This window comes from Bemisia tabaci, chromosome 3, assembly GCF_918797505.1.
Source record: "Bemisia tabaci chromosome 3, PGI_BMITA_v3".
Taxonomy (NCBI): Eukaryota; Metazoa; Arthropoda; class Insecta; order Hemiptera; family Aleyrodidae; genus Bemisia; species Bemisia tabaci.
The window spans coordinates 53896539-53916804 of record NC_092795.1 but is presented as its reverse complement, the minus strand read 5'-3'; the positions used below and the strand labels follow the sequence as shown (position 1 = coordinate 53916804).

Sequence of the window (20266 nt, the reverse complement as noted above, 5' to 3'; positions counted from 1 at the left end):
TTACAGACATGCCGGTGCACGTGTTGAGGGGGGGGGGGGGGGGAGTCAATGGGTTTGCAGAAGTTGCAATAGCGCGCTGCGAGCGCGATCCTACAGGGTGATCCAGAAGTCTGTACCTCTGTGCCCCCCCCCCCCCCCCGTACCCAGATAACTCTTGACCGATTGCAATTAAAGATTGAAAATTTTAGGTAGGTGCATTCTGTATTTAAAGTACCTAAAATATTAAATCTCCCACCCAGATGGAATCGTTCAAAAGTTACCAAGGGGCTGTCCAGAGTGTTGGACCACCCTGTATATCCTAACCGTCGCCGAATGCCGAGACCGCTCCATGTTTACATGCTTACACCTGGATTGTGTATTACATCTGCTCTTAGTTTGCCTTTTTACTAAGTTTTTATGTGATTATTTTCATTGAAATGATATTTACCTTGTTTTTTATGTATTTAAATCTACGCTTAGCACGAATTCGTACCCTGATTAGTTCATTTTGAATTTCCTCAACTTGTTTAACTGAACTGAACCGTCGCTCTCTCACTGGTAGCCAAACGAAGGGTAGTCCTGAAGTTCCTTGGAATGAAATCTTGCAGGCGATCTCAGTCATTTCAGGTACAGCAGACACAGTTGTGTTTAACTTTTCCAATTAATTTTTCCTGACTCTGTCAATACCATTAATATTTTGAGGCATTTGTGTCAAAGCTGTCAAGAGCATAGCATGTTGACATCAAAATGACTCGTCAGTGGATTGGAGCGTTGAATAGATCATTTTTATTATGCCATGATATCAAAATTCAATAAAAAGCTCTACTATCATTCATTACACATTTTGAGGTATTATAAAGAATTGACCATCGGCGACATTGACTCCGACATGTAATGCAGTCTGCGGAGTTTCACAATTAAGAACTGGAATTGAGTTGCAGTATGTACTTAGTGCTTTGTTGCCCTGAGGTGTCATCTTCTGAATGCATTTTCATCCACAGACTTTTATGCAGTAACAGACAATGATGCATGCACAGAGATGCAGTTCAGTGCTGTGCTATCTGCAATGGTGTAAGCACATTGGGCACCAATAACTGGTTACTATAAACTATCTTCCGCACACTGATTTTAAAAGCTGCTGTTTCAGAATTGACTTCAGTCATGCATCAGTACTAATGCAGTTCTGTTCAACCTTAGTGGTCTCAAGTATAGAGTTCTCATATTTTAATTAACTAGTTCAAGAGAATCAACGAGTCTCCATTAATTAAATCTTTCTTCCTTTCAGAGGTCCCAGCTTAGCTTTGGAAGGAGTATTCTCAAGTTATAACTTTGGTGAGAGGCGCTCAAAGTTCGAGTATGAGCGGATCCGGTGATCAAGATGCATTCAATACATCTGCAGATTTGTTTGCGAACAGCAGCTCTGAAACTGTCATGGAAAGTGTGGATTTCTCATTGATATTACGAGAGCCACACAAGCAGTTCGAAAAACTAAAAGGTGAAAATTCAAGTTCATTCTTAAATCCAGCTGCTGCTACTGATGTAGCTGACCTAATAGTTTCCGAAGCATGTGACACCTTGCGATTATTTTGTCCATTCTGTCTGCTTGACTTTAAGTTTGATTTCCTTCTAAAAAGTCATATTGAATCTTGTCATTCTGATTTGTTGAAAACAATCACTTGTTCAAACAAAAATTCAGCGTTGCTCCACTCTTGTCCGTACTGTAATGCTAAATTTTATCTGCAAGACTTATTGCCAAATCACGTGGCACGGAAACATCATGAGGCAGTCATTCATCTTTGTGACAAAGCAGATACACCAAAACATATTCAGTGTCGTTTCTGCAGTCATCGAGTTTTGCGAGAACACTATAGAGTTTTCTTGATACATATAGAGAAAAAACACTTCAGACAATTTGATGAAATCATCCGTTCGAAGTGCTTAATGACCAGTATTAGCAATGAAAATTTCAGCAATTTAAATTTCAGTGGCACAAATCAAATGGCATCCCCTCAGTTAAGTGAACAATTCTCCAAGCTCATGGCTAACATTAATGCTGAAGGTTCACCAGGAAGGATCGAAAATCCCTTGTCAAAGTTAGCCTTTAAGCCCAACCATGACTCCCCCTTGAAATCTATTCTTAAAAATTCGCCTGCAAAATTGCCTTTAAATGAAATAAGTGCCTATGATAATGTTGGTGGTAGCAACAGTAATGTTAGTGTTCGTAGGAAGCTGAGATTTGAAATTCCAGACAAGGAAAAGCGAAATGATTCCTCTGGCTCAGATAGCTCTCTAGAGTCGGTAGTGCAAAAATCTAAAAAATTTAAAGTAAGTGATGAAAATAGTCCTTCACAAAACTGTAAATCCAAAAAGTGGTTTAATTTTTTCAAGAGAAAACCAATGAAAACCAAAAAACTCTCTCGCAAGCGAAGCAACTCCTTCACTAATATAGCTACAAGCACTCCAGTGAATGACGAAAATGATGCTCGACCGCTTTTCCTCTCTCCTAACATGTCGAATCAAACCCCAATTTTATCCTCTTTCAAGTGGAAGAATAACAAAATCAAATTTTTATCAACACGGTTCAAGTGCGGACTCTGTATGGAAGGCTTTAACAGTAACGCACATTTGGTTGAACACCTGCGAAAACAGCATCATGGACTTAAGTTTCAACCACAGTACAGGTGTGGTGAGTGTGAAGCTAAATTTTACCGGAACAGTTACTTAATCAGACACAGTCAAATTCATCATTCTACACCATTTTGTATGACAACTGCTGATAAATCTTTTTAAATTGTGCCAAGCATATGCCAGACAATCTCTATTTTTCTCTTCTGAAATTAAGCTGAACCAAAGTGACAGAGCTAGGCTTTCTTTTTATAAAATACTGTTAAGTTGTTCCTTACTGAGAGACAGTATGTTACTCTAATAGGATTTTTTTAATTTTCGGTACTGAATAAAAACAGACATCATCAAGAGACCTGTACCTATACAAAACAGGTCAAAAGAGTATGCAGATAGATAAAAAAATTGTAGTCTGTCCGAGATGGGAAGAACCGTGGAAATTCAGAATTATTTGCACCGTTTTGCAGGGTGGGGCTGTCTCAACCATCGTCAACTGTCACATTTCGGTATTTAGCGCACGCTGCAGCCACCGCACAGGAGGCTATGGGCCTCGGGGCGGCGGTTTTCCCCTGGATTTGTGCCTGAAGCGGATAATACCTGCACTAGGCGCTGAGCAGCATGGCGTGACAAGCGACTCATGAAGAGCCAGCCCTTAAAGCAGTGCAGGGTTGATTCGGTGTCCTCATCTTACAATAGCTCGGACGCTACCCTTGCTTCTACATAGTGCAATTAATTCCGACTTTCCACGGTTCCACCCATCGCGGACATACTATAGGTGTATTTCAGGACAGATGCATTTCGCCCCAAAGGGTCATCTTCATTAGCAAATAAGGCATTGGACAGTTAAACAATCACTCCAAGCGTAAGTACAGAAAGTGTAAGACATGCAGCCGCCATTGCAAAGATAATATAGTAGAGGTGAACTAACTACAAAGCAATGAAAGTTACATTATGAAGGCTGGCTAAACAAGTCAAGGAGCATGCCAGCCCCTCAGCATGTCTTGCTCTTTCTGTACTTGCGTTTGCATTTATTGTTAAAGTGTCAAATTTCTCCTGCGCAACTGACGACCCTCAGGGTCCAAATGCATTTGGCTTAAAAAGCACCAAAAGACTCCATGCACCGCATACTCTTCCCCCCTGTTGTTGATTAATAGATGCAATAAGCTCTCTTTTAAGACCTGTTTATAGTTTCAGCAGATGCTTTTCCACCTCTTTCAAGGTGATATTCATAAGATTCAAACTTCCTTTTGTTGTCTGTGAGCATTTAAGAACAACTGTGCCTCATTGCTTTATCGCAGATTCAATACTACAGTGACGGAGCATTGGCCCAAGTGTATAGATAAATAATTTTAAACTGTTTGCACATGTAGCAATAATTATGCACTTTTAAATTTCATGTATCATCATAGTATGTAAGCTCCAATTGCCTTGAACAATTTTGTGCGTTAAAGTATTTATCAGTATTAATAAGTCACTGTTACAATCTTATGTATTTTAGTTTTCGTAGACATTTCAATTGAGGCATCAGCCAGTATTGTCCGGTACATTCAGTTTTACGAGTTCTCGACCACCTTGGAAATGGTTTTAGTTAAAATTTTTTGGTAGTGCTAATCAATAGGTTTTCTTTCCATAATCAGTGATTACTCAGAAAGTTAGTACTGTGATAACTGCGATTTACATGTGAAAACATGTATCCAAAAATTTAATAGCTTCTCATTTTTATTGAATGAGTTAAAATTTCTAATTTCAACACCGATTCTTTTTCTTAGCTTGTAATTATCAACTTATTTTTTCAGATTAGAATTATCGGTTTCTTTTGACCGCAGTTGCAATTTATGTGCAAAGAAGTAGGCATGTTTAAAAATTTTGCGAAAAAAAATTACTGCATTCCTCATTTTTCATGTACTTTTTATTAAAACCATATTGACAGCAATGTAGTTCCAGCTCACTCTACTGAAACATTTAAACTGTTCTTCAGTAACTGGAGACCCGTTACTGATTTTAATCTGTATTCTTTGTCTTAATATTCTTGCATTTTGTCTGAGAACTGTACTGTGAATACTCTGTTAAAGCTGTATATTTCTTATTTGTATTCTTGCTCTTCCCTATATTTTATCTTAGAAGCGAAATGAAACCTTCATAATGTAGGTATGATACCGATAAAAATTTAACGTTTCCTGAATTGCTGTATCGTTCTTCATCACTTCACTTTCATTCTTTGGACATCAGCAAATGTCATGACCTCGTAGCCTCTTACATCTGGTAATTTTACCCTGAAAGAAGTTTTCTAACCGAAAATTTTTCTGCTTGTTTGTTTACAATCTGATTTTCTCTTCTTCCTAGTCACATGATACCAAACAGTCAAAAACTATTGATCGACTGTCGTGTTATCCCCACAAATTTTTGCAGCTGTGTCAGGGTTCTACCCAGTTTTACTCCAAATGGGCCAAAATACAACGTATGACCTACTACAATACTTAACATATATCCTCTTGAAAATTTCGCGAGGAAAACGAATCATACAACAAGAATTATGGAAATCAACTCCTGAAGGAAATGTGGTTGCTTACAGTTAACATTTAATACAAACATAAATGACGTCTTTTGTACAATCAAACATCCTTCTGATCTGTGTTAAAAATACTTGTTAATATCTTGTTCAGGAGTTGAAATCCAAACTTCCTGTTGTGTGAATCTTTTTCTACATAAGATATTGAAGAGGAAACATGTGACGTTTTCTTCTAGTTCCATTCTTGCCTAGTCGCCCATTAATTTTAAAAAATATTTTTATTTTCTCTGATTTTTCAAAACTTGACATAACTTAATCTTCCTTGCTGAAGTATGTTTTTTTTATTCCAAATCATACCTTTTCTTCTATCTGCCTCTGTCGTAGTTCTTTATGTTGCAGTATTTAGGAACTAAGTCATACCTGTATTTAATCCTTTTCACTTATTGAATTTAATTGCTCTCTTGTTTTTATACCGCTATGTATACCGTTTCGATTATTTTGATATTTTTAATCAAAAATAAACTCTATTTTTTTTTACATTTCTGTCTTTAATCTGTCCCTATCAAGAGATCAAGCACTTATTCTATCACAAATTATCAAAATTTTAATTTTTCAGCGTAATCTCTTCTTAAACTCTACTTTAGAGGTGAGTAAAGAAGGCACAATTCAATTAGTTTGAGGCACCACCTCAATAATAGTAAACAAGAATCAGTGGCGTAGCGTGTTTTGTGATATTGATTGGTCTGCCGCTTAGAACTATGGAAAAGGATCCATAAACAGGATGTTCACAACAAATACTTTGCTGATCAATTCTTGACCAAAGCTTCAAATGAGTAAATATCGATAATTGATCATTAATGCCCAGCCACTGACAAGTATTATAGTCCCCGAAAGTTATTTGGCCAACGTACAATAGAATTCAGTTTGAAGTTTGTGGCAACACTGTCTTGCCAGGGCATTATGACGGTGTACGTTGGCAATCACATAACTCGGTTTGCGACGTCGCAGACTTCCTGTTATACTTTATTTTTTAAACAGAAAACTTCTCAACGGCAATTCTTTAAAACTATCATGATTTTTCTTCTCTATGCAAAGAAAATTCTGCAAAAACTTTAAGAAATAATGTCAATTTGTTCTCCTTTAAAAAAATGACACAGAGGCGGAGATTTTTAGACACCGCAAATGAGTTATGTGATTGCCGACTTACACCGTCGATAAGCCCTGCTAGGATAATTCACTAAAAGTTCTGAATCTCCAGTGGATTCTGGTTTTTCCTGAAGGGATGACACTTAAATTTTTGATAGCACTCTGGGCTAGGGATGAACGTTAAATCTAGAGATATTCATTGCCATACCTGAAGATCAATCACAGAGAGGTTATGTGAGAGGATGTGGCGTGAACTGAAGATCATTGATTTCAATTTTATGAATTTATTTTTCTTATTTAACAAAATTTACAATAAAATTATAATTATAAACAAAGATAAAACAATTTTAAAAGTTCGTTTAAAAGGTAGAATTCTTGTCCCTAGTTTAGGAAATATTGTTCAATTTTGTTACGTTTGCTCTTAGTAGTAATTTTGGTAGGATAACATTTCTGTACTAAATTTAGAGGGACTTAAAGAGCCCAATGAAAATTATGTAACGAAAAATTTCAGTACTGATGATAACTCTGCCAGCGAGTCTTAGTAAAACCGAAGCAAAGCTGTTTTCCAGAACGGCAATTTGTCATCTAAAAACTTATGTCCCTAATTTACATGAATGTTGATGGAAATAAATGTAAACTATGAAAAGAGAAAAAAAAGAAGAAAGGCTTTAGATCCACTTGATTCTTCCTTCCTTCCTTCTTTCATTTCTTTTTTCTTCATTTCATTTTGATAACATTGGTTTTAACCTACCTAATAGGACGAATTCTTGGGAACAGGATCAATCAGACCTTTGTTCAAAACTGATCAAGAAAGCTGCTTTAATAAAATACATGGTTGTTGTGAAGTATTTCTGACTAAAATAACTTCATGAATTGCACTCAGTCTACATTTCATCAAGAGAGCAAACAAAAGTTTTAGCTATGCCTACGAAGATTTAATAGATCATGAGTTATAAAATAGCGTCCCTTTAAAATGGGTACAGACCGAATCAAAATGATTAAGTTTCCAAATTGTTGATGCACGTTCTTTCATTATATTTTAGTCTCATGAGGACAATTATGTGCACAGACTTTAATGTTTGATAGTGGATAATAACTAGACAAGGCTTCCCCTAAGCTTCGAGTTTGTGGAATTATTAATCAAGTTTTGGGTTCCGATTAAATATGAGGCACAACCGTCTACAGAATAATCACACTGAACTGTCATTTACCGTGAGAGCAAGTCAACATCAGGAATATGCATTGAAGTGTGAGGCAGGCAACTGAAACGCGATGGCTACAATGCAAAACCACATATCTCCATTAGATTAGAATGCAGACTTGCAGCCATAATTTATTTTTACTTTGGAAAACCAGTCAACTTCATCTCATGAAAACTACCTTGACTTTTCTTCTCTATTAGCAGAATATTTTGTCGAAATTTCAAGCTAAATAGTTGATTCGTTTCTCTTTAAAAAAGAAATGCAAGCAGAGATTTTGAAATACTGCAATGGAGGTACATGGTTTCCCACTTTAGCCATCGTCTTTTGATGGAATTAAATACTGCAAGATGTTGCAAACTTGTCACTTATCTCCTCCTCACTTTAAAAAACAAAAGTTATAATTTTTTTCTAGTTTTATGCGAGATTTTTAACTTAGGTAGTATTTCTTATGCTGCGATATGAAGATTCTTGATAGAAAAAAATTGCTTCCCGATGAGACTGATCCTCCTTTCAAAATAATGCAATCAAAACAGCAATTTCAGGTGAAATTTTTAATTATTACTTAGCTCTGATTGAATATCACATTCAGTGATACGTGATATTGATTTCGAGTTCTGCAATTAGTTTGCAGACACATAAAAATAAAATTTGAAATTGTTTTAAGCATATTAACCGTTACTTTATGACTTTCAGTTGTTCTTTCTACATAGATGACCATTGGTTGTATTTAAGAATGGCACAAGAGGAGGAGTGATGGGTAGGTATGAGGTACCCAAAGTAAGGAGCAAACTGCACCTGAGAAATATTTTAGGAGAAAATAAGTGAAAGAACAGTTACATGAAACATGAATATAAGGCAAACTTTCAAATAAACATTAGCAATCAAGAAGGAAAACTTCTCACTTACTTCTTTAAGCTCAGAACTGATATCCTTTTGAGCATACAACGGTACAAGAAAAAAATTTACAAGACCACTACTGATTCCGACTCTTACATTAATAATATTAGGGCTTTTCAGACGCAGGTGAAATGTATGAAACCAATACAATGGGCAATACGTTCCATCTTGTGTATGAATAAAATTGATAAAATGACCCCCCCCCCCCCTTTAAGAAAAAAACTCTTTATTTGGAACACCTTAAGGGTACTTGATAAAATTAGAAAAAAAAGAAGGGAAAAATTAATTAAAAGGACCCACACTTATTGATAGAGCTTAAGAAAAAACTTTAAGTAAATTGGATACAAGGGTGGTAACCTAATAAACATAACAAAATTTTTATGCTGCTGCAAGCAATCAAAGGTCTGAAAGGAGCCAGTTGCAAATTTTGATAAACTACAGCTTTCAAGCAACATCTAGGCTTTGCCCTAGCCTCATTTTCAAAGAAGATAGGTAAACATGTTCAATTGACGAGAACTCCACATTAAGCTATGTGACAAGATGGAGAGATACCTGGTGGTATTCATGGTATGAAATTCCTTGTGATCCTGCTTTTAAAATTTTCATTGAGTGAAGTTATCGGTGTGATTAATAAAAACATTTACACAGCAAGAATGGCTAAAAATGTGATGTTGCCGTTTGAAAATCTGACATATCATTTTACACGACTAGTAAAGTCCCATGACTTGATATAAAATCGACCTATTCTGGTCGTAAATAATATGTAATGGGATCAGCCACAGTGCAACCCTTCCCTTCCCTTGTGGTGGAAACTCATGTTTTTTGGTAGGACCAAGAACCGATTGCGCATTAAAGAAATCCATTTACAATGCTAGGTGCTTTCTAATATCCTGAAGAATATTAATTGAACATTTTAAAGCATGCCTTGAATTCTTGATGATGTTAGGAGAATTAGAGCTAGCAAACTTTTTAAGTGTTGTTCTCAAATTTGTAATAGATCATTTTCTCATTATAGGCAGTCTCAAAGGGTCAATTTTTAAGCATTTCCTATGCTAAAAGATACAGATTTGACTCTTCTCCACAGTAGTAGGTCATCTCATTTTATTTTTTTCCCAACTCTGACAGCTGTTTTCCCTGAATCCATCAATTATGCAATTTATTTGGTGTCTTTCGTTTCTGATTGCCTCCGTTTATCTACAGGAGTTTACATTCGAGAACACACAATTACAAAAAATGAATGTTAGTGGCTCCTTCAACTGAAACAAGCATTTACTTCAACTTCGATTTTTTACGACAATATCAAATAGTATTTGACAGCATACCTAGTTTCGTTTGTGATTGCCCTATAAAACTGAGCACATCAGAGAATTAAATTGTTCATTACCGATAGGGTCTGGCCACTCCTGATTAAATTTAATTAAATTTACAGCGTATGAAACTGAGGATAACACATCTAAAATTGACCATAATTCATCCCTTGTAATGATTAATTAGCTCCTTTAAAAGATAGGCACATTGTTTTAAAAGTCTACATGGAGAAAGAAGCTCTTCTAACAACGGCAGTGTTACAAAAGAACCATGATCTTGAAAACAATGATTTCCGTCAAGCAGTTCAACTGACTCATTTCACCCTATTTAATTGCACATACAACATCTCACAGAAATTGTAGGAAGCCCAAATACTTATCTTAAAATGTTTTCCAAAATGCAATTCTATCAGTAAGGAAGCAGGCACTGAAAGTGAAAATTTCCAATTACCAAAAAAAACCAATCATAAAAACACAAAATTTTGAATTAGGTATTATTAAGCTTTAAAGTAGTCCGAAACACAGGAAAATAAACTTGAAACTGGAACTTCACTTGACTTTTTAGTTGAAGTTTAAACTTCTATTAATAACCATTTGATCAAATCTATATAAAACTAAGAGCAGAGGGTAGCTCACAATGGATCACTAATTTATGGTTCAGAATTCCAATTTACAGTATGCTCTGAAAAGAAAGAATGATACGTTGTAAAATACCAACTCTCAATTATTCTAAGTGCAAGTTGGTTTACCTCAAGCTTCCAGCAAAGAGAGTATCTCACTCCCACACATTAATTGGTTTTTTTTTTTGTTTGTTCAAATAAATATTGCATTTACCTACAAATCTAAAGGCAAGTTTGCACACAAAGGTATGGAAAATTTAAGATATTTAGGGAAATGAGCTGTGATGCTTCACGACTGTAGACAGAAGATAAATTTAGTAGTGCCCCTTATCAAAAGCGGAACTGAGTAAAAAAATTAAAGGGGGAAACATATATACTTAATGCTCAAAAATTGTATGTAATTACATTATACAATGACAGTTGAAAGTGCTTTGTCTCAATGAACCTTTAGTAGACTGATTTAGTGGCTACATAAAAGTTCAATTGTAAAGAAACACATAATCTTGTCTCGGATTCTCACCGTTGTGGTAAACTGTATCCAAATCTTTCTTTCAATGGAAATTTCTCGTGTTTAATGAGTCCTTAATTGATTTATGATCTGTCAATGATTAAATTATAATGAATTAACACAATTAAATTACACAGAATTTGTACATGTGGTTATGTGGTAATTTTGACTTATTTACACCAGCATGTTTGAGAGGAAGGGAAAATAACATTTTTATACTCTTTCAACAGGATTTTTTTCTTCTCCTGTAAACTTAGAATTCATCATTAATATGATGAAAATCAATTTAGTACAAACTCTCAATTACACAAGCCCATTATCTACTATTGATATAATAATGAAGAAAAGAGAAAAAAAAGCTCTGTTACTATAGGATCTTGCCTCTGAAATCTTAGCGAGCTGAAGTTGGCACACTAAATTGTGAATCTTCCTTAATCCTCATCTATCTTCCTCAAACATGTTGGTATAAGCTCTGAAAAGACAGCTTCTGATTTGATTTGTGCCTCCAAATCAGTACAAAAAAGGTAAATCTCATGTGACCACAGAACGAATGAACCAAAAATTCGTTTTAAAAAAAGTAAACAAGATCAGGTTATCAAACTTCAGCAATCTGAAGCAGAGGTAGCCCTGAGAAATGATGTTTCAACAATAGGAAGAGAAAAAATCCTCTTAAAGAATTTTACTGACACAAAATGCTCAAGAAAATGTATTCCTGTTTCCTTAGTTTGCAACCACGTTGGAAAAGAGGTAACTTTACTGATTTATTTTTAGAAAGGACTGGTTTTAATTAATAAAATACTGCAAGTTATTTTTAAGAGATTTAACTGTGCCAGCGGCTTCATTTCAATCTTTAAGCTGCAAACATGTGTTGATCAAACATCAATCTGTCTCTTGAGCTCTCTATTATAATCATCACCTAATTCAGTTTACAAGTGTAAGTTAACAGAAAGAATTATCAGACTAGGAATTAAACATTCTCCTGCCGGTAGTAGGTCTACATACATAAAGATAGTATGCTTTGGTTTATTGTGGTAAATGTGTAGTGGGCAAATTTTTCGTTTCAAAAACAAAACCATACATTCTAGGAAAACTATACCGGAAAATAGCTCAAACTGATATCATTGCTTCGTTAAAAAAGTCTAAATTCTGCGAAACACCACAAAATACATTTATGACATGCATCCTGACTTAAATTACTAGATTCCACCAAAAGAGAAAATTGGGAACATGAAATTGAGCCTAAAAGGGCCGATCTGAGCACTGATGGACATTCCTAGTCCCTTAAAGTGTTGGTCTGCCTCTGGAGGGACATATGCTACCTCAACAAAATTTATGCACATTCTTCTGAGAATGATTGAAAAGTAATGCTCTCTTTCAGGAATTGTGTAGTGCTTGGTAGGAAAAACTCTGAATTTTTAGGGACCATGATACAGAGGCTCTTTGGGGAGGATTACAAAATGAAGACCCTAACTAATAAACATTGGAATTCAGTCATGAAGCATCTGAACTTAAAAGCATTATCAGTTGTAAATCAACAATGAGACTTTCAAAGCATGTATCTCGTTTGCGTTGTTTTAAAATATCTACTCTCACTACTTTCTTTTCTAAAGGAGGAGAGCAAATGCACAGATGCCTTGAAATTTTCATAGAATTTTCTACTTACAATGAAAAAAATCGCAGAAGTTTTACAGAACTGTCGTTAAGTGGTTTCTTATTTAGAAAATAAAGTATGACAGGAAGTCTGCAACATTGCAAACCGAAATACAAGGTTTGGGAGTTTCACCCTCGAAATACGACTTACCATCTCTCAGAGAGGATCATCATGTCATAAAACCACTCAATTTTTGTAGATTCCCTACATTAAGCATGAAGCATCTAACATTTACCTCCCTTGCATTTCCTTCATTTTAACCTGATTGAGCTGAGCACAAGAGCACAGTTGATGACAAATGCGGCATCAGAAAAGCAGAGAGGCACATTAACGGAAATTTTTTGAAAATATTTTAGAAAGATTTTGTGATGGATATTTGAAAAAGATCCTGGCTGCCATGCCTACCCTTTGGAATATATTAAAAAATATTGGAATTATTAACAAATTGAAAAACAAGTTATTTCGTTCAGTTAGAATTAATTGTTTACAGACAACAGGATACTTTGCAAGTTAAACAGGGTTTACTAGATTAGACTTGTCCTGATCTAGGGAATCGCAATTATCATTGCTATTTTTTGAACTTGACAAGCTTGCTGCTGCTGAATGGAACACACTCCCACTTCTTGAAGTGACAGTTGATGGATCGTTAATGCTATCAAAATATTCTGTTGAGAACAACTGCTCGGTGGAACCAGTCTTTGATTTCGCGCCATCCTCACTTGTATTCAGATCTTTTTCTAATTTGTTGTTATCCAATGAGTCAAGAAATTCGGTGGAGCCTACTTCTGGTACTTCAGGTAATGCAGTTAATGTTGTGTTCAAAATTTTCTTGCCCTTGTTTCTTTCCAGCTTGCGTGTATAGCGCAGATTTTGCAAAGATTTTGCAGGGGTCGTTTTCTGCACAAATAAAAACAAAACAAATTGATTAAAACAAAGAAATTGTTATGAACTCGAGATACAGAGAGGATAAACAGATAGAATAAGTACATTTGGGGAAAATGTGACAGTAGGCTACGGTTATTGTTCTTTCTATCCCGGTACACATACATGGAATTACGATTTTAATATTTTTTATCTTGCACACATGCGTGTAGAAAATACGAGACCACCACAACTCAAAAAGGTCGGGGCAAAAGATATCCCAACCAAGAGTTAAAAATCCAGCTTTGTGCTGACAAGCACTTCACAGACGCATGACTAAAAGATGTGTTTTACTTCTAATCCATAGAAATCTAATCTGAAATTTCAGCAATTAAAAATTAATTGCATGTCTATTTTGTACAAAGGGAAAAAAAACAGTGCGAATAATTTATTGTAAACCAAAACCAAAAATGATTACACACTGCTTGCATGCAGTGGACACCTAAAATGCCCTATCATACGTGGGATCCTTTCATGAAGTACATGTCGCTGAAATTGGGATTTTTCGACCTCTCGGCTCCCTCTCCCTTGTAACACTGTCATGACCCAGGTCTTGACTTAAAACTTTGAAAAACGGCAAATTTTTGCATTCTAGTAACTTTCACTCTAAACAGAGTGAGCTACGTTTACCATTCACAAATTGCTTGTTTCAAAAAAGAGCGATGTACCGAAGCAAAGAGGAATGCTGCTGTGACATAAAAAATTTTTTTAAACAAGAGGATGAACAATCAAACTACACAAAGCATGCATTTTTGAACGAGAAACAACAGAACATGAAATGAGAACATGAAAATTAAAACCAACAAATGCATATTTTCTCATTCTATGGTGCTTTAAAACAGTGCTGAGTACCCTATACAAAGTGCTGGATAAAATGGATATTTTTTAAAAAAAAAATCAGTAATGTGCTGAGATGCAACCATGAAATTGAAAAATCACAGGGTTCTATATCTTCAATGAACTTCATGTGACATTTTACATACCGACGGTGTAAGTCGGCGATCACATAACTCGTTTGCGGTGTCTGAAAATCTCCGCCTCTACGTTATTTTTTTAAAGGAGAACAAATTGACATTATTTCTTGAAGTTTTTGCAGAATTTTCTTCACACAGAGAAAAAAATCACCTCAGTTTTCAAGAATTGCTGTTGAGTAGTTTTCCGTTTAAAAAATTAAGTATAACAGGAAGTCTGCAACGTCGAAACCGAGTTATGTGATTGCCGACTTACACCGTCCATACGCGTCTAATGCTTGTAGTTGAGTTGTAGAGATGATTTTATTGAGGTAGATACTTCTGAACTTCACATATGATTGTAGGACCGTTTCTCAAGGCACTATTCTGTAATTTTTGGATAGGATCATTCATACCTTTTACAGAAGGGAAGTTAACTAAAAGAGGCACCTTCAAAACCCTCTTAATTATTATCACCCTCATTTTTATCTTTTTGAATGTTATCAACGCCTTTACTGAACTTATTTATTTTAGTCATTAATCAAAAAAAAAAAAAAATATCCAATAAGCATCTTAAGTTATTTGATTGAGCCCTTGTTTTCATCGAGAAAGTTGCGTGAGAAAACTGGCGACCAGAATGTTTATGTACATGAAATAATAATAATTACTTTGAGTAGAAAAAAAATTAAAGAAGAAAATAAGATTCATACGACTTAGTCCTATAAAAGAGAATCCCTACTTTCATGATTTTTGCATGAGCAAGTAAATACAGTAAATACCTGCATGGAATGCATTGCATTGATCAAAACCCTAATTTTTTTATATTCTTGATGAGGAAGTTCAAGATTACTGGAACTAACTCTAACGATTATGAAGATACCATTCGTAAATTTCTCCGCAGGGCGTGCTTTGAAAGTTTTCATCCCCCCCTCTTCATGCACAAACACAAGCACATGTCAACATAGCGAAATATTGTACGATTTTTAATAATATTCTCTAGTATTAAATTGATTCAACTTCTTATCCCAAAGGCCAGCACTTAAAAACTGATTAGAGGGTCGAGATGTGATCAAAACTTGATATGGGATCAATGATTTCTATGCAACAGGGTTTAGAAACCAGTTTAACAAAATCAAAAGTGCTTGAAATAGGAAGTTTCACTTTTTTGAGTCATTCACATGTACTAGTTGCAGTCCAATGAGCTGAACGTAATTTTAGAGCCAAGATAGGTGCTTAAAACATTTCTAGTAGGTACCTTGAAGTTCAAAGTAAGATGTATCTTAACAGTCAATCCCTCAATTTCTTAAAATTCATTTGAAACTGTCATAGTTTGATCTTCAACTGGTATACTGATGGGTGCTCTATTTTATTTTAGCAAAGTTGGAAGAGAACTGCCTGGATGACATATTTAAGCAGCAGAACGTTGGTTATTTTAAAACATCTTGTTTTCTCCTGATTATTTTTTCCAAGGCTGACAGAAACATAAACCCACACCTACATGCTGAAAAAAAACTTTCAGCAATCTGAATATTTTACTACCAAATAATAGATATTAATTTTTATCAACCTGCAAATCCCCTTCTTGTTTCGAATATTTCAATTTACAATGGGAAAAAAAGAAGAATCTTGTTCTGACGCTTATTTTTTTTTTGAGCATATTAAGTAAATTCCCGACTTCTCTGGGTATCCTTCATAATTTGAAAATCTTATAAGCTTGAATTAATTTTGAGACAAATTGACTGAATGATTTTCTTTTCACTAGATACACATGCCTTTTTATCTGTTCCCTGTTATTGATTAATCATTGAAATTGACGAAAAATTTTATAAACTTATTGCTGGTCCAATGGACCACTAGACAAGGTACGAATTTCAGCATTCTGATACATGTTTCTCAACTAAAATTTCACGTAGAACACGATGCGCACAACGAAAATTACCCAAATCAACTCCTGACGAAGATATTTAATGATTCTTGATGCGTGAATTCAAACCACCCGCTTATGAAAACTCAATGCTCTACGTGATTCACATCGCTCGCTAAATGTTTATCATGACAGTCTCTGCGATGTAAAAATCTTCAACTTCAATCTTGACACTTTGGCTCAGCTATAGCAGATTACCAATAGTTTGAACAACACATGGTGGAAAATGAACATTGCTCGATTGAGAAGCTTGCTGAAACCGTTGTAGTGCGCGATTTGACTCACGTAGAGCTTTGAGTTTCTTGTGAGCGGGCAGTTCAAATTCCTCGTACCCAGTGTGAAATAAAAACGTTAATATCTTCGTTAGAAGTTGATTTCCGTAATTTTCGTAGTGTGAATTGTGTTCTATGTGAAATTCTGGTTAAGAAACATGTATCAGATTGCTTAAATTCGTACCTTGTCTAATGGTCCATTCCTGGCTTCTTATTTTATCACCCTCTTCATACATTCAGTTTCACGAATCTTTTAATAATAGTAAAAAACAATGAGAGACTATGATAACCGTTGTGTCTGGGCCACTAAACTACCGAGTCAAAGCTGCATTTGAGTTAAGTAGGTGTTAAATTGCTGGCAAACAAAGCAATACTACGAATACTACAGTTAATGTCAAAGGAAATCACAAAGAGGCAAACCAAACCATGCTTTTAAAAAAAGGAAGGGTTCCGTTACAACTGGATGAGGGGTGAAAAGAAAAAGAGAAAGAGAGATTAGGGATTAAAAAAGTAACAATACTCAACAAACAATAAAACTTTATGAAAGCTCATTTGACTTACGAGATCAATATCAGCTAGAAGACGACACGGAATTCTCTCCTGTGATTATATCTGTATGGATATGGATGGGAGTTAAATTCAGGGGATAAGTCTTCTGTATGAAGTCTGAAGTAAACCGGTTACTTGATCGTAGCACTGAGAATAAACGCAATGATTAAAGGGTGAGTACTAAGTGCTCGACAAACAGCAAGAAACGGCATGTCACTAAAATTTAAGAGGGTTTCCAGGAAGAAACAAGCTATCAAAGTGTCTTTTGTAAAATTTTGCTGATCTCAATTGAGAAGCAACAAATTTTAGTTCGGGATTATTTTGAGGTAGGTTTAAAAAGAGACTATCAGAGAAAGAGATGATGTTTTCTTTCAAATTTACCAAAAGCTTAAAAGCTTCAATATATAGCCAATAATTTCCATCTAAGTGCAACTGACATTATGTACTACAGTTTTTTAAGTGACTTGATCGGTAAAAGCAATTATTTGGAAGCAAACAGCTGAATGAAGCGTCCAAAAGATTTGGTGCAATTTTATTTTGCTCACTGTTGAAAGGCAAAATTGTAATAATGAATTATTAACAAATATGACTGACATACTTATTTACCTTCAAATAAAGTCTAGAACACAAATGAAAAGAACTAGATGTAAGTTAGTTTATAGAGCAAAGAACAGGGATGGTGATTTTACCATGAAAAGTGTTTCATCCGCTACATAAGAAATTTCCAATGATTAAAGAAATGAATATAAGGCAATAAAATCAGCATTACTCTATCTTCGGTTGGTTAGTTGAAGAGAGACTAGTGACAGTTTATTATCAAGTAAGATGATGTAAAAAGAAAACGAATGGAAGAAACAAAATGGTTATATTTAAGAGCAGCTTCTATCAAAAGTCATTGAATTAAAAATATTCACAACGCCTCATATCATTTTGAGAAAATTGATTTCCCTGACAAGGGTTTTCCGAATCATACTCCACTATAATTCTTCATGATTGACGGAGAATCAACATGAACATAACATAATTTAGAAGATTGTGCAGATGAGTGAAAAATGACTACCATGTGTTAATTGAGAGTTAAATCAAGTTTCTTCATAACTCTTACTTTTCAGGTTAAGGCTGCAAATAATAGGCTGAAAGTAAAGTAATTAGACAACAAAATCTCACTGCTTGTCTATTTAAGAAAGATTTTGTTTGACTGAAATATGAGACATAATAGCGTACCAGTCAGTCCAGTACTCGTTATTTATGCATTTGTTGTCAAGTTACTGCGGCTTTTTACTCGCTGATCTTCACAACTAATGGTGAACCACCATTTTTAAGACACATTGCAGGCATTATCTAAAAGTCTGAAATTTTTATCGACGGATAAAATTATTTTTCTGAAAATATTTGGAGAGGAGAGTACAATATTAAACTTTAGGCAAATACAGCCATTCAAAAACCGACTTTGAGTAGAAACGTTTGCTTCCATTTTAAAGTCCGAGAAGACACAGTTTTAATGGTACTTTGTGCTACTAATTAATAGTAAAAGAAAAAAAGAAGTAATATGAAGGTGATGGGTAAAATGCAGTTTCTACAAACTTCCCTTCAATGAACTGAATCAAATAAAAACTTTACAGTCTTGAAGAATGTAAAAAAATTTCTGAAAAAGCCGAACGTTGAAGGAAATTGTTATACTTTTTCTAAAGACGGGGGATTGAAATTTTTGCAAAAAATTTCCCCCTCTGTGCAAAAATTTCTGCAGAAAAACGTCGGACATAAATAAAAAAAGGAGTAAGGTGCAGACTACACTCCTTTCCAACAAAAACTATTCTTGAAAACTTATTTGAAGGTAAATAAATAAGTTTAACAAAGAGTGTGAAGTATTAGAGTTGGTGAGAAGCAATGGCTTCATAGTAAACAACATTTGGACACACGATGTTTCACTTTGGACAGTGATAAATGGAAAAATTACAACATTTTCAGTGATGAATAATATTGAGAATGGCATAACGTATTAAAATGATAAAATTAAAAAATAAATAAATACAGACTCAAAAAAAGGGGGAAGTACAAAAATCAGAAGCAATGAAAGAACATGCACCAAGTTTGGAAATCCTGGATTAATATTTCCCATAAAACCAATTGTTATGAGGGGCCTGACATTCGAAGCCAGCTATTCAACAGAGCAGATATTTTGTTCGTAGGGGGGCGTACCTTATTTAATTCTTGATTGGAATGTTGCTGCGAGTCTGAGATAATGGAAGAATTACGTTTCGGAGAAACTGACAAACGCGTTGAATTAAAAATTTGAGGGGAGTTTTTCTTGAATCCTGAATATGACATAGGAGAGTTATTGTTTGAAGAATTAGAATTTGTTGAACTAGAAACATTGGATTGTTTAAGACTATCTTTATGGTACTTAGGAGATGAATTTGATGAGCTTAGAGATTCATTAGAGAGTTTACGATGAGCATAGCGGGATTTATTTATAGAGAACGAATCATTGACGGATGAAATTGGTGATGTATGGCGCTTAGATATGGAAACAGTCTCATTGGAACTAATTGAAGAATTCAGTTTATTCATACTATAGTTTGTACTGTTATTTGAATTATTCAAATTTGCACTCTTATTAAATTTAGTTGTGATTGAAACATCTCGATTCTTCACAGAATCGTAATTCCGAGTTTCAGACCTAGTCCTATTTGATAGGTATGTTAATGAATCTTTGTTTAAAGTTTGCCTAGTAATATGACTACTTTTACTCGAGTTATAACTATTAGAGAGGTTGCTGCTGTTTGGGGTTGTTTTCTGGGATGTGGGTTGCTTTGGAGCCACGTAAGATTTTAGGGGTATTTTGCTGGGCTTTTTGGAGCGTAGTAGAGAATTTTGTTGATTTTTATCTAGAATAGTTCGGTTTGATCTTTCGTCATCCTCATGATGCGCTGACTCTGTGCTACTGCTATGGTGGGCATTCATTTCTTCCACATTGTGGCCGTTCATATGAGTTGCAGGTAATGCTAAGTGGGGTAGAATAGGATTAGTGGGGATGAGAATGTGTTGAGAGGAGGAGAGATTGGAGTACTCCGAGATTTTTCCTTCTGATTTGCCATCAAGAGTTGCACTTCTGTTGGATTCATCTTGAAACTTCTCTAGCACCCGAACTCTGGCTTTAGTTCCTTCAAGTTCTATTTTCTTCTCTTCCAGCTGAGAAAAAGAAAACA

At 35.0% G+C, this 20266-nt stretch overlaps 2 protein-coding genes across 2 annotated transcripts in view; one reads left to right on the top strand and one right to left on the bottom strand.

Annotated features, from left to right (window-relative positions):
• Positions 1 to 302: 302 nt before the first annotated feature.
• LOC109033075 (uncharacterized) lies at positions 303 to 5647 on the top strand. Its single transcript, XM_019045505.2, has 2 exons — positions 303 to 606; positions 1265 to 5647. Exon 2 carries the CDS (start codon positions 1336 to 1338, stop codon positions 2767 to 2769), a length of 1434 nt encoding a protein of 477 aa, XP_018901050.2. The 5' UTR covers positions 303 to 606; positions 1265 to 1335; the 3' UTR covers positions 2770 to 5647.
• Positions 5648 to 6524: 877 nt separating this feature from the next.
• Positions 6525 to 20266, bottom strand: part of jvl (javelin-like) — a 254717-nt gene continuing 240975 nt past the window's right edge. The window contains exons 6-7 of the mRNA XM_019045446.2: positions 19257 to 20249; positions 6525 to 13338 (exon numbers count right to left, since the gene is read on the bottom strand). Coding sequence (XP_018900991.2) covers positions 12952 to 13338; positions 19257 to 20249 — 1380 coding nt within the window. The 3' untranslated portion in view covers positions 6525 to 12951. The remainder of the gene's footprint in view (positions 13339 to 19256; positions 20250 to 20266) is intronic.